This window comes from Episyrphus balteatus, chromosome 1, assembly GCF_945859705.1.
Source record: "Episyrphus balteatus chromosome 1, idEpiBalt1.1, whole genome shotgun sequence".
Lineage (NCBI taxonomy): Eukaryota > Metazoa > Arthropoda > Insecta > Diptera > Syrphidae > Episyrphus > Episyrphus balteatus.
Window position 1 is genome coordinate 56,272,369 of NC_079134.1, and position 19,013 is coordinate 56,291,381.

Below are 19,013 nucleotides of genomic sequence, written 5' to 3' on the forward strand. Positions count from 1 at the left end.
TCCTCGAGAGTAATGAAGTCCCGCCGTTTAATGCAATAACGGTACTCAGGCCGCAAGTTATCATAGATTCTGTCTATATTTTCCTCGATGTTCATTCGGGGATGCTGGCGTATGAGATATTGTGTAGCAAGGATGTAATCTTTAGCTTTCTCGCGTGGTCCTTGACGTTTACGGAGAATTTCGTCTTCAAGTTTATGTTGATAGCGGGCCGGTAAAAAGTGCAGGAGGAAGGCTTTGCGGAAGTCTTCCCAAGTGACAAAACTTTCTCCTTTTATGCGTAACCATTCCAACGCCGTGCCCCTAAAAAGCTCTGGTAAAGTTCGAAGCATGTCGTTCTGCGGTATGTTGTAGCATCTTGTTAACTCAGCAACCCTCTCCATGAATTCCAGTGGATTTCCTGATGAATCGAAGCGCAATCCCCACTTACGAACGGTGTTCATTATTTCTGCTTCATAACTTAAAGTAAGTCGGGTAGCATGAGTTCGACTGTTATCGGTTCTGTGTTCGGTTTGACCACCATAAAGTGTGAGGGGTGCAGGGGTTGCTTGTGCTGGTCCAGACGGTAGCAACTTTCCGGTTTGAAACTCATAAGCATTTGGGGCGGTTTGAACTATTGATGGTTTTTGGATCGGGGATACGGCGAACGAAGTCTCTTCGTAAAGGGAGGTTTTGACATTTTTTAAAGGGGTAAGAAGAGCATTATTAGAGTCCTTATCTGCAGGGGGTGCGGTACTGGAAGATTTACTGGCGGAGGTGACATTATCGGTGGGTTCAGCGTTGTTTCTTTCTTCGATTAAATTTTCCCATTCTTCGCATAAATTCTGGGTAGAAGCGTGAGCACGCACCTTTTTAAGATAATGACTTAGGCGTTGTCGGAGAGCTTGCATTGTCCCTGATGAATCCAAATTTCGGGACTCTAACATTTCGATTAATTCGGCTTTCTTTAAAAAATATATGAACCCAAGATTCTTATAAATATTATGGTCATCTTGACTTTGGTCCTCGGCATCGGACATGATCGGTAGTATCAGGTGTTCTGTAAACGATAAACGATATGGGCGGTTGTCGGTCGGTGGTACCTATTGAAGATTCCTGGTCGGTGATCGGAATACGGTTGAACCTTCTCAAGGTCCCTGCTCGGGCGCCAATTTGTGATGCTTCTTTATCGAGGCTGGGGTAGGCTCATGGATGTCCAGGGTAAATCCCAAAGAAAGCAATAAAACTTAGGATTGATTAGGTTCGAACGAATTTTTATTTATTCATAAAGTTTCAGGTTTTACAGAGTTTACAAATTCATTACTTAATATAAATAACATAATACTTCATATAACTTATGTATACTATGCTTCTATCGGCTGGATAGAAGATTAAACGGAATCTGGCCCGCGACGGCCAATTTTGCCCGTGTAAGTGCGGGAATAAGCGCGAGCGATTTCTCCTGTCGCTAGAACAACTCTAGCAAAACAAACAATAAACTGCCCATGTTGCACTTAGAAGAAGTGAAACAAGGGAAAAAGCAGCAGACAGCCAATAAGGTCTACTTTTGTCTTTAGGAAGTCTAAAGAAACAATCGTTGAGCGGCTCGCGGTAGCTAACTCTGTTCATGCACACTTTAGAGAATCGTATGCAAGAAAATAATCTGTTTTGATTCGACAATTGCCTCTATCGAGGAATAAACGGCGAGTAGCCCGCGATGGCTTACTCTATGCCCACGTACGAAGTGTAACGTGAGAATAAGCAGGTTGATGCGACTGGTGCGTCTAGCTTAAGGCTAGAAGACAAAACGGGGAAGTGAGGATACCTCTGTCTGTAATACCCTTTTGAAGAAAGGGGATTACAAAAATAACCTTTTAGGACAAAATTTTCTAGAAACTTCTTATTATGGTTACAATAAGTGACCCTTAAGATTGCTTCAGGAATTCTACCTCCTATACTCAAGATTGGTATAATGACTTGGAAAGGCAGAAGACAAATTTTCATCTCAATTTGGCTTCCTCATATGGAGTCTACTGTCCAAACCTAGTGTGAATTGTATGTATGGTGAATGAAAATGTTTCATATCATTTAGATGGAGCTTGGGTATTATCATTTAGATGAGCTTGGGTATTGTATGTTGTGTGGTATTTATGTGTCCCTGGCTTGGAGGACGGTAAGGGGTAAGGGTTCGGTCGGTCGGAATAATAATATTGGGTTCGGTTTCGGTCGATGGTATTTATGTGTTCCAGGCTTGGGGGGACGGTCGGTCGGTCGGAATAATAATTTGTAACGCTTCGTTACAAAACATAATTAAGGGTCGCTGACTTATGGTAGTAAAATATGCATCATAAGCAAGCTAGCCCAAAACACGTGAAGTGCATGGCTATTATGCTGATGCTGCATTTTATGGGAATTCCTATTGAATATCGAAGTATTGTTGAATAGCAATACAGGCATTTTTATTGATACCGGAAAGTTGGCTATTATGCGGATGCTGCATTTTATGGGAATTCCTATTGAATATCGAAGTATTGTTGAATAGCAATACAGGCATTTTTATTGATAAAATTTTGTATAAAAGGAGAAGAACAAAATAAAAACTTACACTTCTTATTCTACACTAAACGATTGCGTTTCACTTTAACAAGCAACTCGCTGGAGTTAAACCAATCTTGTAGTAATATAGACGCCCTAAAGAGCTACTCGCTTTTGGGTCAAGGTTTACACGGCTACTCGCCGGACCCGTCTAATTTACTAAGGAGTAATTTCCATCTATACAGTTATCCAGCTACAGACTTTGCATGGCGATCTTGCCAGACTAAAGGACTGAGAAGAAGACTCTGAGCGAAGCTGACAAGAAGATCTGTTCGAGCTACGACAAAACAACCTGTGCTGCAGATTTGATAACATTCAACCGGTCAGAAAAATTTACACCATTGACATCGTCGCCGATATCTACAATCAACAAGAAGAAACAAGACTTTGCAAGATGAAAATCTTGAAAATGCAAGTGATTGACCTTTCTGCTGACGATCCCGAAATCAATAAGAAATACCATAAAACACTTAAGAGAAAGTTTAATGATCTCAAAAAATTCATTCCTTTCTTGAATTATCTATTTGACTTGGAACTCATAAACCAGTACAAATATAGAATATTGACGGATTTTCTTAAACGGAAACATCATTCAACCCTTGACGAATGGCACCTAAGTTCCTGCAATAGTTATATAAGACGAAGGTACGAGAAAATTAGAAGTACAATGGATATCCCAACTCACATACTCGAAATTAGTTTGGGCAGTGAAGCATTTCAGACCATATCTTTTCGGAAGACGGTTTAAAATATTAACCGATCATAGGCCTTTAGTATATCTATTTTCACTTAAAGAACCTTCCAGTCGATTAACCAAATTTAGACTATTAATAGAAGAATATATTTTTTATGTGGAGTATACACCAGGGAAAAACAACTGCACTGCAGATGCTCTAAGTAGAATACAAATTCATTCAGAGGACTTACAAAAACTTTACGTTTGTGTCACAACAAGAGCACAATCAAAGAAATCCAATATAAACAAAGAAAATTCCCCAAAAGAAAAAGTAGAAAAAGAAAATATCATCAGTGAACTTTTAAAAACTCCGGAAACAGGTTTGAAAATAGTTGAATTAAAAATAATTAACAGTTTTAAAGAAGAAGATGAAGATTTTGCAAAACTAAAGGGTACTAGAGTATTAAGTCCAAATCTTATATTGGGATATATTCCAGGAAGTAATTGTTTAATTTTAAACCGGTCCAAGATAAGTACTAATGCCCGATCGGCATCATTTGACAAAATGTTGTTGAGGGACGTACAGAAAAATTGTGAACCGCAAATGAATAATGAAAAGGAATCCAAGAATGGCACTATTGACCGATCAGCATCATTTGACAAAATGTTGTTGAGGGACGTGCGTACAATTTGCGGACCTTTATCAATTAAAAATATTTATATTACTAAAGAAGAATTAAAAAAAATAACAGACGGCCGTCATAAAGAAAAAATAAATGTATTAAAGAAAATCATAGAAGGAATATTTAAAGAAAGTAAAATAAAAGTGCACATAATAGATGAAAAAATTAATTAAAATAACAGACCCATGCAAAATTAAATTAGTACTAAATGATTATCATATGTTACCAACGAGTGGACATGCAGGTATAAATCGCATGTTGCGAAATATTAAAAAAAGATATTATTGGACAGGCATGCAAAACGATGTGACGACATACGTTAAGCACTGCCCAATATGTCAACGTAACAAACATATACAACCAAAGAAACAACCTATGACTATAACGTCAACAGCAGAATCAGGCTTCGATAAAATTTTTCTTGATTTAGTAGGACCCCTTGACGAATCAGAAAATGGGTCAAAATATATTCTTACTCTTCAAGACGAATTAACTAAATTCACTGAAGCAATAGCTTTACCAAATAAGGAAGCTAATACTGTAGCTAAAGGGCTCGTCGAATCTTTTATTCTTAGATATGGAGTCCCTGAAACTATAGCATCTGATCAAGGTACCGAGTTTATAAATAAAGTTTTTAAAGATATGTGTAGTTTGTTAAAGATAGAACAACTACAGTCCACTGCTTACCATCATGAAAGCATTGGGGCGTTAGAAAATTCCCATAAAGTTTTAGGAGCTTATCTTAGGAGTTATGTATCGGAAAAACATACAGATTGGAGCAGCTGGCTACCCTATTATGTTTTCTGTTACAACACTTCAGTACATTCAGAAACAGGATACACACCTTTTGAATTAGTATTTGGAAAACAATGTAATTTACCTTCCAATCTCACAAATAAAGTAGATCCAGTGTACAACTACGAAGACTACGTGATAGACTTAAAACAGAAACTACAAATAGCTCATAAAGACGCTAGAGAAACTTTGATAAGCAAGAAAATTAATAGGAAGACTAGGTACGATACAGATGTAAAAGCAAAGGCTTCAGATTTTAACGTAGGAAGTCTAGTTTTGTTAAGAAATGAAAATAGAAAAAAGTTAGACCCAATCTATATTGGTCCATACGAAATATTATCTCAAAATGGGGTGAACTGCGATATTAAATATGAAAACAAAACAATGACAGTTCATAAAAATAGATTAAAACCTTTTTATATATATATGTTATTATTGTAGGATCGTTAGAATTAAGATATTAAATACTAAATATATGTACATAAAAAAAAAAAAAAAAAAAAAAAATATATATTCATTAATTAATAGAATAGAAAAAAAAAAAAAAAAAATATATATTCATTAATTAATAGAATTATTAAGTTAAGGAGAAAAAAAAAAAAAATATGTATACAATAAAGTTAAGAATACGTTAAAAAAAAAAAAAAAATATATATATAATCAGATTTATTATAAGTACAATAGAAAGAAGATATTATGTAATAACGTAGAAAATAAGTTAAAAAAAAAAAAAAAAAAAAATTGTTAAAATAAAATATCAAGTAGGTATTTGCTACGTAACCAAAAAATTAAATTGTATGATTGAAGGAATGAATGTTTTTCAAAAAAAAAAAAAAAAAAAAAACTTAATTTTAACTTTAGATTCTAGATACCTATCTAAAAAAAAAAAAAAAAAAAAAAAATATACATAATCAAAGACAGAAAAATGTAAATACAATCAAAAAAAAAAAAACATAATATCAAATGACATACTAAACAAGATCCCTTGATGTACAAGTATCGCATACAAAAGAAGAAATCATGCCATTGTATGATTTCTCCTTTTTATCCCAGGAAGGGTGGTGTGAAGGGATCGCACCAGCGATCACTTAATTAATTGCCTTAAACATAAAAACAATTAATAGAACATTCAACCTGCTTCGATATTTAATATCCATATTCCCATCGCATTACATTTCATAATCAGCTATACCAAAGCCAATGCACAAACAACACAACATTTATATTTCCGCTGGCACCTTCAGTGCACGAGCTATATAATATGACACCAAATTCATATACAACAACACTTTCAATGAATGAAGAAAAAACAAACATAATTAAGGGTCGCTGACTTATGGTAGTAAAATATGCATCATAAGCAAGCTAGCCCAAAACACTTGAAGTGCATGGCTATTATGCTGATGCTGCATTTTATGGGAATTCCTATTGAATATCGAAGTATTGTTGAATAGCAATACAGGCATTTTTATTGATAAAATTTTGTATAAAAGGAGAAGAACAAAATAAAAACTTACACTTCTTATTCTACACTAAACGATTGCGTTTCAAGCAACTCGCTGGAATTAAACCAATCTTGTAGTAATATAGACGCCCTAAAGAGCTACTCGCTTTTGGGTCAAGGTTTACACGGCTACTCGCCGGACCCGTCTAATTTACTAAGGAGTAATTTCCATCTATACAGTTATCCAGCTACAGACTTTGCACTTTAATAACAATTTCTGAGTCTATAATGCTCATATTTAAGTTTGGTTGTATTACAATTTTATGATTAAATATTTGTATTTTGTTATGATATTGTTTATTATTTAGGTAAATAGTACATTTGTTAAAACTTATAATAAAATGTTTATGTAAATGGTATATTTTTTCGTTACAATTTTGTTTAATAGCATTTTCAAAATTTTTGACAATTAATTATTAATAGACCTTTATCTATTTCTTCTACATAATTCTTGGTTTTATATTCAATTGATTTACATGGAGAGCATTCTATTGGCTTAATTAAATTTTTAAGATATTTATTTATAGGATAGATTTTATCTTCGTATTTTAGAACTTTTTGTTCTTCTATATTTGATATAATTGAATTATTTGAAAAAGGTATTAATCTTAAGTAGTAAGTTGGAAATTGTTTATTTAAAAATATTGGTACACTTATTATAATTATAAAAATATTTGAATTTTCCTTACCAAAAATGTTAATTTTGATTTCTTTTAGCTCATTTAAACCTATAAAATTTTCTTCAATTTCATCTATATCCAGGATTGATCTAGACATAATTCTTTCTTTTGCTGCATTTACATTATCAATAATTTTTTCAATTTCATTATCTAATTCAGAAATATAATTATGGAGTTTAAGTAGTGTAATTTCGTTTTTAATTTCATTTATTTCGTCTCTAACGTTCTCTGTTAATTTAAAAAATTGGGTTTTTACTTCTTCTATATTATCTCTGATATTTTTAAAATTGTTTTGAAAAATTCCATTAATAGAAATTTGTTGGTTGTAAGCATCTACTAATTTTTTATCATTTTTATCTATGATATCTAAATGTTCTAATATTTCTTCTCTATCATCGTTGTCCATTACTCCGTAAAGTAATTTAAAAATTGAACCTATTGGATTTATTAGTCCTCTTCTAACTCTGTTATTTACTAGTGTTTTATTATTCTTTACAGAATGTTCATTAATACTTAAAAGCATGTTTATATTGGTCTGAATTTTCGAAATTTTATGAAAAAGGGATTGGTCGTTTCCTATAACTGATATAATATCTGCGTTTTGGTGTATATATAAAGTTAAGTTATATATAGTGTCTAAATATTCTTGTAAATTAATTCTGTGATAAATTCGATAATAATAATCGCTTATTATTGGTATGTCTCCATCTTTTATTAGGATGATTCCTTCATCTTCTGTTTTCTATTTGGATATCAGCATTTATGCTTGTTATTTGACTCATAGTTAACAATGTTATAATTATAAAGATTGTTTTTCTGTTGAGTTGATTGAAAATCTGTAATAAAAGAATTTTATTGATTTTGGTTTTGTTGATTTGTGGGTTTTGGGATTTTATCTTTATTTGGTCCTTTAAAATACTTTTTCTGTCTTTTAATCCGTGTAGGATGGACTTTTAATTTTCTATTGCCTCTATTATGTCTAATATTTCCTTCATCGTCTGGTTTAATATCTACTTTTCTAAACTTTGGTTTTTCTTTATGTCTTACTTGACCATAATTTTTAATATAAGCTTTATCGTAGGGGTATTCTTTATTTGTTTCTCTGTTTTTATTATGATAATCTAACCATTGATTTTTCTTTGATTCTAATAATTTAAAAATTTATTTTGCTAAGTTACAGACTTCGCAATTATTAATATATTCTGCTATTACTTCTTGAAGTTTATTGAAATAATATTTTAATTTTAGTTCTGTGTAGTTTTCATGGATACCTCTATGGTTAGTAGGGTGTCCGTTATTTCCCAAAGTAATGTTTTCGGGGATGACACCCCCTAGATCGAAAGCTTAGGACCTAAATAAGGGGAATTTAGCAAAACAAATTTTTTTGGAGGTCATTAACCCGTGCCTCTAGGGTCATACTTTCCCCATACAAATTGAGGAGCGTTTTTTCAAAACTCAACAAACGCATTTTTTGCGAAAATGAGTTATTGGTATCGAAATTTTTGGCACGACCAGGCGCACAAGATGACAAAATAAAATTTTTAAAAAAGTTAACAGTTTTAATTTAAAAAAATATTTAAAATCGAGCGTTTTCTTAAAACTCAACAAAATTACTAGAGGTTTTTGCAAAACTCAACAAAATGGCTGGTTTTGGCAAAACTCCACAAAGTTTGCCTGTGGTTGAAAAGCAATTATTATTATTATATGGGTTGTTTAGTTTAGCTTTACAACATGGGAATCGTCAACCACATGGAAAGCCAAGATAAAGACAACGTAACGTTTTATACTTGGCTGGAGACGGATGGCCCAAGGGGAGCAAACAAAGCAGCTTCCATCGTTGTGGACTACTTAAAAAAGCTTGAAGGAAGCCGGAAGACTCAATCTGGACCAAAGCCAAAAAAACTACGTCTTTTTTCTGACTCTTGTGCTTCTCAAAATAAAAACACGATTTTGATGATTGCACTATGCTCTTTTCTGGAAAAAAGCAAAATATTCCAAAATATAACCCACTATTTTCCAATAAGAGGTCACAGCTACATGCCACCAGATCGTGTGTTTGGAAGAGTGGAAAAGGAATACAGGAAGAAAGAAGTCATCGTTTCTCCTGAAGAATATTACAACGTTCTTCAAAATCATGGAACCGTTAGAAAAATCGGAAAAGACTGGACCGTGTGCGACTACAAGCAGGATTCCAAAAAACTTTTAAGGTCAAAGTTGCCCTTTAAAATAAGTTCAGCGAGAGTGATATGCTACAAAAAGACGGGAAATAAAGTTGCATTCTCAGTCAGTGACACCTTCAGCGGATCTCCTGTAACGGTTGCACCTCTAAAAAGCCAGTTTTCCAGTGTTACCAAAAACTGCCAATTTCAAAAAGTTGCCCCAGAAAACAAAGTTTCGGAAAAAAAGATGGCTGACGTCCAGAAGCTAATGAAATTTTTTACTATTCCGGATGATGCCAAGGACTTCTATGAAACTGTTCTCTCCGCAAACGCTAAAGAGTCCACAGAGGATATGGAAAGACACTATGGCGATTAAAAAAAATGTTTTTTTTATTAAATATTTATTTTAGTTAATATTAATATAAGTTCATTGCAATGTATATATTTCTTTAATAAATAAGCTTTTTAATACTAATGTATCTATTTATTTATTTAAAAGAAAAATAAACGTTTTTGCAAAACTCAACAAAAACCTGTATTTGTTGCGTTTTGAAAAAACTCGGTGTTTTCGTGTTCAAAATACGGACGAATCTTCCCAAATATTGAAATAGCAATCAAGCCTGTCGATTAGCAGTTCAAGAAAGAACAACTCCTCATTTCTACTTTTTGAAAATTCGACTTTGTATTCAAATGGGAAAGAAAAAACCTTCTCCTGAAAAATTTGAAAAATGCACTTGTTGAGTTTTGAAAAAACGCTCCTCAATTTGTATGGGAAATTTTTAACTCATACATAAAATTTTTTTTCTCTCGAGTTAAATCATATTTTTTTTTAATGTTTGATAATTCTGGTTGGAAAACAGTTACTTTAAAAGATCACATTCAAAATTTCCCGTTAAAATTTTTTTTATATTTTATTTCGGTTTTTAAAATTATTAGCTGTTTTCGTAGTTTTTGCTTTCACCTATCACACAATTTTAAATGCAGTTTTATTGTTTTTTAATTCTTTTCAAATATTGCATTCAAAAATTTGTGAATAAATCAAAAATTTCAATTTTTGAAAACTTTTTTTGAAATTTTTGCCGTTTTTATACGTTTAAATTTATTTTTCTCGAACTACAAAAGATATGTTTACAATATTTTTATTTAATTTTGTTTAAAAATTATTTACCTAAAAAATTACATCAAAAAAGTTGCAAACAAGAAAGGGTAAAGTATTTAATAATATTTATTTATTATAAAAACGGCAAAAATTTAAAAAAAAATTTCAAAAAATTGAAATTTTTGATTTATTCACAAATTTTTGAATGCAATATTTGAAAAGAATTAAAAAACAATAAAACTGCATTTAAAATTGTGTGATAGGTGAAAGCAAAAACTACGAAAACAGCTAATAATTTTAAAAACCGAAATAAAATATAAAAAAAATTTTTAACGGGAAATTTTGAATGTGATCTTTTAAAGTAACTGTTTTCCAACCAGAATTATCAAACATTAAAAAAAAATATGATTTAACTCGAGAGAAAAAAAATTTTATGTATGAGTTAAAAATTTCCCATACAAATTTGTATGGGGAAAGTATGACCCTAGAGGCACGGGTTAATGACCTCCAAAAAAATTTGTTTTGCTAAATTCCCCTCATTTAGGTCCTAAGCTTTCGATCTAGGGGGTGTCATCCCCGAAAACATCACTTTGGGAAATAACGGACACCCTAATGGTTAGTCTCCTCATGAATTTGTTTTATGTTTTCAAAGCATTGGGTTTTGTTAAGTAAATCTTCTGCTAATAAGGCACATTTTATTAACTTATAATGTGACGTTGTAAAATCTGCAAACATTTTACTTTTAAATAATTCAAATAAGTTATCTTCTAATTCTGAATAAATTCCTAATACTCCTTTGTCAGGTAAGTAGGTATTCTTTTAATATTTTAATCATTTCACTGTTATTTATTTCTTCATCTGTAATGAAGATCTTTTTCTTACTATGCACTTTCTTATAAGTTTGTTCCTTTTCTTTAACTAAAATTATTTGAGTTTTAAATTTGTTTACTATACCTTTGTTTTCTATAATTTCACTTTCTTTGCTTTCATCATTATTAATTTCGTTAATATTTATTTCATTTTTGTTAACATTAATTCTCGACAGGAAATCTGTCACTTTATTTTCTTTACCTTTAACGTATTCTATATTATGATTATATTCATTCAATCTTGTTTTCCATCTTATTGTTCGTGAATCAGGATCTTTAAGATTACTTAACCAAACTAATGGCACAAATCCTCACTCCATAAAGATAAGGTCGGAAGTACTTAGTTGCCCATACTATAGATAACAGTTCCTTTTCAATTGTTGCATAGTTAATCTCATGTTCATTGAGGGTCCTAGATGCGAAAGAAATGGGGTGATTATCTTGCAACAGTACAGCACCAATGGCTTTGTCTGAGGCATCAGTTGTTAGAGTAAATGTTTTCTTGAAGTCAGGATATCTTAATATGGGATGACTCGTAATCAAGGATTTTAACTCTTCGAAGGCTTTAAGAAAAGCTGGATCTTTTTCATTGATCCTTCTTCCTTTTTTCAAACATTCTGTTAGTGGAATTGCAATTTTGGAATAATTCTCGATGAATTTTCTATAATAACCGGTAATTCCCAAGAATGATTTAATTTGTTTTACAGTTTTTGGTGGACGTAATTTTTCTATGGCTGTTATTTTGTTTGGATTTGGTTTTATACCTTTATCCGTCAAAATGTGACCTAAATATTCAGTGTTTTTGGAAAAGAATTTGCATTTATCAATTTGTATTTTAAGGTTGCTCTTTCTTAGTTCTTTAAAAATAAGTTTTATATTCACTTCCATTTCTTGTAAGGAAGTTGCAAATATTAAAATGTCGTCAAGGTACACGACGCATATTTTATTAATATGTTCTCCAAGAATTTCGTTCATCATTCTTTGGAACGTAGCCGGGGCATTTTTCAAACCGAACGGCATTCTTACAAATTCATAGTGTCCTTGGGGGGTGCTAAAGGCGGTTTTGTGTTGGTCCTTTTTATCGACCATAATTTGGTGGAAACCTTTAGCCAGGTCTAGTGTGGTAAAGTATTGGGCTTTACCGAGTTTGTCGAAAATTGACTCGATGTTGGGAAGAGGGAACTTGTCCTCATGAGTCTTTTCATTTAATTTGCGATAGTCTTCAACTATTCGCCATTTGTTAACTCTCGAATTGTCTTGCTTTTTGGGTACTACCCAAATTGGTGCATTGTAAGGGGAATTTGACTTTTGTATGATGCCTTGTTTCAGCATATCCTGAACCTGTCTTTCCACCTCTTCTTCGTGTATTTTTGGGAAGCGATAAATTTTTGAAAATATGGGTCTATCGTCCGTAGTGGTTATACTATGTGTTGTGTTTGAAGTGCAACTTAGATCAGTGCCTTCTCTATAGAATAAGTCACTATAGTGTTTTAAAACTTTTCTGAGGGAATCGTTTTCTTCTTTGTTTAAATCTTTGTATAAGCAATCTAAATTATTTGTTTCTTTAAGTTCTTCGAAACAATTGATCTCCTGTGGACAGGCATAGTTAAAAAAGAGTGTTTCTTTAAAAATTTTAATCGAACCTTCCCCTAGATTGAGGATGGCATTTAAAGGGTATAGAATATTCTGTCCAATGATTGCCTTGAAACTTTTTCCGGAAAAATTTAAAATTTTCCACATCATTTTATTGTTTTTAGGTGCGTTGAATTCTTTTGGGAAGGATGTTTTGATCTGTTCGGTTACTGTTGTTGTACCTGTTAGACCAAAAATATCCTGGGGATATTCTAATTTGTACCTTGTACATGATTTTAGACAATTGGAGTCTATGCTACTGGTTGAAGCACCAGAATCAATAAGTACAGGTATGGTTTCGTTTTCGATGGTGAGATTTACTATGGGTAGAGGACCTCTGAGGCCTCCACCTGAAAATTTACATCGCGGCTTTCTGGTTCATTGTTTTGATTAATATTTATGCTTCTCGAGTTTGTATTTTGATTTTGGTTGGAACTATTATTGTTATAATTGTTACTGTTTCTATAACTATTATTTCTATTATACCCATTATTGTTATGAGTATTGTTATAATTTGAATTATTATTAAACCTATTGTAATTCCCTGTATTATTATTATTATTGTTATTATTATTATTATAATTATTATTATTATAATTATTATTATTATAATTATTATTATTAAAATTTCTACTGTTAGAATTTCTAAAGTTTGAGTAATTATTATTGGCGTTATTATTATTAAAGTTACCACTGTTTAAATTTCTGTTATTTGAGAAATTATTATTATTAAATCTATTTAAGTTAATAACGAAGAAAAAATAACAAAAATAATAAAAAAATATTAAAATTATATTGAATTCTATTTAAGTTATTATTTGGATTTCTACTGTTGAAATTTCCACCATTGTTTCGGTTGGAATCATTATAATTTCTAGGTCTAGAAGGGTGTCCTTCTAAAAACTGTGGATTCGAATTTCTATAATTGTTTAATAGTTCGTATGCTTTTTGCATGCAATTTATGTTTCGACTAAGTACGAAACTTTCCTGATTTGTATTTAATTGAGAGCAGAAAATTCTAAAAAACATACCCTTAACATTCTCGGGTGAAAATTCATTACATTTAACCAATTCAAAATTATATTTAATATTAAGGGGGGGTTTCCATAGCATTTTAATGGAAGACGGTTGACTAATTGTTGTATAACTTTTGCAGTTTATAAGATATCTTATATCTTTTTTGTAAAGGTAATAAACGTACAAATATTTTTGCATCATTTAAATTTTAGAAACATTTCTTGTGCGATTTTTATAAGGGTCGAAAATGATTTTTTTCCTGCAAATTTAGATTGAATCAGAATTTTGGTTGGGGCACCGTTGTTTATAAACTTTTTATTTATTTTTTTTTTGTTTTATAATGATCAAATGCGTTTTCATGCAGTACGCGAAACAGATTTTTTTTTTTTATTAGAAAAAAAGCTTCGTTAATTTGTTGTAATTTCATGTTTTTTTACTCACTCTTCTTAGAATAACTTTACCGTTTATTAGTGTTTTTAGATGAAACAAAAAGAAAACAATAAAGGGAAATTAGGAGAATCCAATAAAATTTCTAAAATTTAATTTGAAGTTAGTTTGAACGGTTAATTTGAAGGAAAGGTGTCAAAATGCACTTTTTTAGCATTTTGGTCGTGGGGCAAAGCGTGATTATTTTTTAAAATGTTTTTGTATTTTTTAATGAGAAGTTAATAAAGTTGTTCATGCAACCCGTTTGCCAAAAAAAAATATTTTTTTTATTTACACACTAAAAATTTGATTTTAATAAACCAATATTTGCATTCTGTTTTTGAGGAAGGGGCAGTCAAAGCATCCACAATTTATTTTTATTATTTTTTTTCATTATATTTCAAATCAGTTTCAAAAAAAAAATATATATTTTTGCTCACAGTATTTTTAATATAAATTGTTGAAAAAGTGTCTATTTTAGCTTTTTTTACTTTGAAAATTCCATTGATCACGCACACATGCAAATTTAGTTCAAAAGAATGCCACGCATAAGCTGGCGCTGATGAACTCTTTTTTTCTGTTCTTTTCTATTTATTGAAAAAAAACTTGCTCTTGCGCTCTCATTTTCTCCTTATATTTTGTTTTTGTTTTTTGTGTTTACATAATACTTTTTTTTTTTTTGTTTCCTATTTCCTCACTCAGGCAGGCAGAAATCATTCATTCATTCCTTAGCAAAAAAAAAAGTTTTTAAAATTACACCTACTGAGGAAACAAGCAAAAAAGTAGCTAATGCCTATCTGAATTTATAAATAAAATATCAGTTTGAAAAAATAGATCATTTTTTTTCAAAGTGTTGAGCTTGAAAATTATTTTTGAAAACTTCCCTAAACTTTGATTACATAATTGAAAAATTAATTTCAAGGTTTAAAAAAAAGTAACTTATAAGTTATTAATGCTGCCTTATTTTTGTTTCCTAATAATGTAGGTATAGGTAAATAAAAAACAAAATCGATTCAGTTACGAACTGAGTTCATTGCATTGGTGACTCTAAAAAAATCTTTATTAACAAGGTGTTGAAAGTAAATTGGATTGATATCGAGTCCATCCTCAAACAACATACACATAAGAACCTAAACATTCTATATATTGTAAGTAAATACATTTCCATGTCAGCCGGCACGCGCGTGTGCGAGACAAAAAATTTCTCAACGAAGAACAACTCAAAAGTAAGCAAGAACCTGAAAATCAATCCTTCTGCGCATCTACTCATATTTTTATACAAACTACACAAAGGATACTGTCAAGTATATTATATCAATGCACCCATATAACACATCCTCTACCTGCTTCTCCGCTGAACAACTATAATTATTATTATAATGCAAAAAATTTCTCTGATACACAAAAAACTCAAATGCCATCCACAACAGCAACATGGAAACAAGTTTCTTTTTCATTTCAAAAATAAATAGGTATACACTCCAGAAATCTTTCATGAAAATATTGAATTTCAAACCAGTTTTCGTCCACAAACCATATCCATATAAAGATCTATGTAGTATACCTACATCCATTTGCATGTCACCCCGCACGCGTGAATGCGATGGCGATCTCACAAAGAGACAATGAATGAAAACCATAACCAACATCCTGAGAGTAAAAAACCAGAGAATTCGATGGCGAGAGAGCGAAACACATTCACTAATACACACAAATGCTTTTACATGAGATTTGACTTTGCTGAAAAAGGGAACCCAGTCTTAAGATAACTTCATTTATTAATATGTGTATACTAGAGTGACCGCAAGAAATCGATTTTCGAAATTTGGTCGGGGGATCCCCATAAAATGTTCCGTTAAATCGAGTTTGCACTTCAGCTCTTTTTGAGGTAAGTACTGAAAATTTAAATTGATGACAATATTTTTTTTTATTAGTAAAACTAAACAAGTTTAGCATCTGAGTTATGTGTAAAAACACTACCTTTAATTTAATATATAAAAAGTGAAAATAACCCCCTCTGTTTGGAAGCTAGAGCTAATTTTCTGCGAAAAACAGTGAAAAAACTGAGATTTTTGATACTTTGAGCGAGTGTCGGCACCATTTAGACTTATCCAATCGAGCTGAAATTTTGGCTATCTAAAAACCTGCAAAGGCGGAACATTTTATAGGGTTCCCCCGAAAAAAATTCGACAAAAATTTTTTTCTATGGGAGTTGCGGTCACTCTAGTGTATACCTAATAGAATTCATTATAATTAGGTACTTAAGATATTTATAATTAGTTCGTATTGGAGAACTTATAGAACGAAGGCCAACTACATAAACGACATAATGAATCAAGTCATCTAAAGAATGTTGTAAGGCATAGGCATTATCATTAGAAAGGTCTTGCTCTTCAAGCAAGAAAACTGAGTTCAGAAAAGACACTCCGACATCAAAACGAGAAAAACGGGGTTGCACTCACATTTGCAACTTTTTGTGTATGAACACAAAGTTGAAGGAGAAATCGTCATGAAAAAAAAACAATACATATAAAATCGGCTCCGCGGTGATTATAATTTCCATACTAATCTCAGCCGCCGTCGGACCCGTTTCGTAGTCGAGGTCGGACTCAGGCGGAGCGGATGCGGACCGAGGTCGGACTCGTGAAGCCTGGCAGCATTTTGGTGTGACCAACATAGGTAAATTCGACCCAAAGGTGTGACAAAAATGATAGAAGTCAAGTCATCTAAAGAATGTTGTAAGGTATATCAAAAGAAAACCCTTGAAGTGTTCGACAATAATCGTTAAGTCTGGCAGCATTTTGGTGTGACCAGCATGGGTTAAATTCGACAAAATGTGTAAAAAAAATGAAAAAATGGTTGGGTAATTTTATAAGTTTAATTCCTAACCGAAAGTTATTTGCATAAAATTTTTTTTGATGCCATTTGTCAGATAATATTCCCAAAAGTGTCAGCGCAAAAAGTCAGGCCAAATTTCTTTGACAAACACCCTGGCAGACAACTTTAAATGTCGAAATTTCGAAATCCTGTTTTTGTTTCTTGTTTAAGAAAACTTGTCATGTAAAAAATATTGTAAAGCATATCAAAAGAAAGGTCTTGATGTGTACCATAAAAAAAAATTTGTCTGGTAGCCTTTAAGTGTGACCAACATGGGTTAAGTTCGACCCTTAGCGCAAATTGAATTCCTAACCGAAAACACTTTGTTCAACATTTGCCATTTGTTGTACAATACTTCCAAAAGTATGTGCGCAAAAAGTTAGGCACAATTCTTTAACAAACACCCTGGTAGCCAACTTTAAATGTCAAAAAATTTGAAATTTTCGAGAAAATTCTGTTTTTTTTTTCCTTATTTTAAGTTAAGTCACCTAAGGAATATAGTAAGGCACATAAATAGAAAGGTCTTGAGGAGTTAGACGAGAATAAATTGCTTTGGCAGCATTTTGGTGTGACCAACATTGGTTAAATACGGCCTGAAAGTCTGCCAAAAATATGATAAAATATATTTTTATTAATTATACAGTGTGATTCAGCAGAAACGTGCCAAAAGGCTAAAGCGTGAAGGTTGGGCCAAGAGATGAAAAAAATCAAATGGGAGAAGGGGTCTTTTCCCCCCGTTTAGCCAAGAGGGGCAATTTTCTAAAAACTTAACTTTGTTTGGAAGAAAAATATTTAAAATCAACAGTTATACCTACAATAACGTGTTATACCGTTTTATAAAGCCAAAGATATTGTCTTTTATTCTGTTTTTAAATAAAGCTATTTTATGAAATAGTTTATGAAAAATTAGTTTTCAAAGTAAACATTTTTGAACAAATTTTTTTTTTTGTTAATTTCAACTAATTTTTTCATATATTATGTGCACATTGTAGAAAATTTTGTCTTCTACAATTTTGCACCTACATTTTTAACCTTTAAATGGCCAGAAGACAGCTATGGACACAGCTAAAACTGAAAAAATGCAGAATTTCGTTGGTTTTTGGAGTATGATTAAGGGGGCAGAGGTGGCGTGGCTATGATTTTTTTTTTTCAATAAACCATTTAAATCTGATAAAATATCAAATAAGATCCCCGAGCTTTTGTAAGATACAAATTCTTCATTAAGATATATTACACAAAATATTTTATTTAATGTATGGTATTTATGTTATTTCACAAATGGAACTTTTCAAAATTCACAATTAAAATGAAAAATAGCTTAACATTAATGTATAAAATCATTATTTTTCAATATTTGTACTATTTTTACTAATAATTTTAAACTTTACTTAATTGCAGGGCACCACCACAAATAATGCCACACAGTATGACTTCCATGTATTCTCCATCGACTTCGTTTCAATCTCTTTTAGCCAATATGTCAGCAATGCCTCGTCCTCCATCTTCTCTAAAACAAGTCAATCCTGAAGTTTTATCGTGCAACCCGATAGACTCGCCTTCAATTTCACCAAACGCTATTCCTAATACTATCAATTCTGGACTTTCAACTCGAAAACCCACTCCACCAGAAGACAGACGAAGTTCTTCCATAGCTGAGTTGCGCTTAAAAGCTCGGGAACATGAAATGAAGTTGGAAATGCTACGACAGAATGAAGATGGTGATGTTATCAGCTAGTGGTTGATTCGGAGGGTATAATGTACTAATTATGATAGTAAATAAAACAAAACACAAATATATTCAAAGAACTGAGTATGACCGTAATGCTAGATGATTTAATTGTTAACAAAAGCTAGATTTCGATAAAAATATTAAAGAGTTGTGATAATAAAATATATTTTTATACATGCAATGCATATTGTATTTGAAATAAAAGTTCTTAACACCTCAAAAAATTTCAAGATCCATATGTTATTTTTAATTTGTATTTGATGTAGGTACAGTTATTAAACTTTAATTAATAAAGT

General features: G+C 31.6%; 1 protein-coding gene across 2 annotated transcripts in view; it reads left to right on the top strand.

Moving 5' to 3' along the window:
* Positions 1 to 18,723, top strand: part of LOC129916137 (homeobox protein aristaless-like) — a 271,629-nt gene extending 252,906 nt beyond the window's left edge. For both annotated transcript variants that reach the window (XM_055995935.1, XM_055995943.1), the window contains exon 5: positions 18,387 to 18,723. In XM_055995935.1, coding sequence (XP_055851910.1) covers positions 18,387 to 18,723 — 337 coding nt within the window. The remainder of the gene's footprint in view (positions 1 to 18,386) is intronic.
* The last annotated feature ends 290 nt before the right edge of the window (positions 18,724 to 19,013 follow it).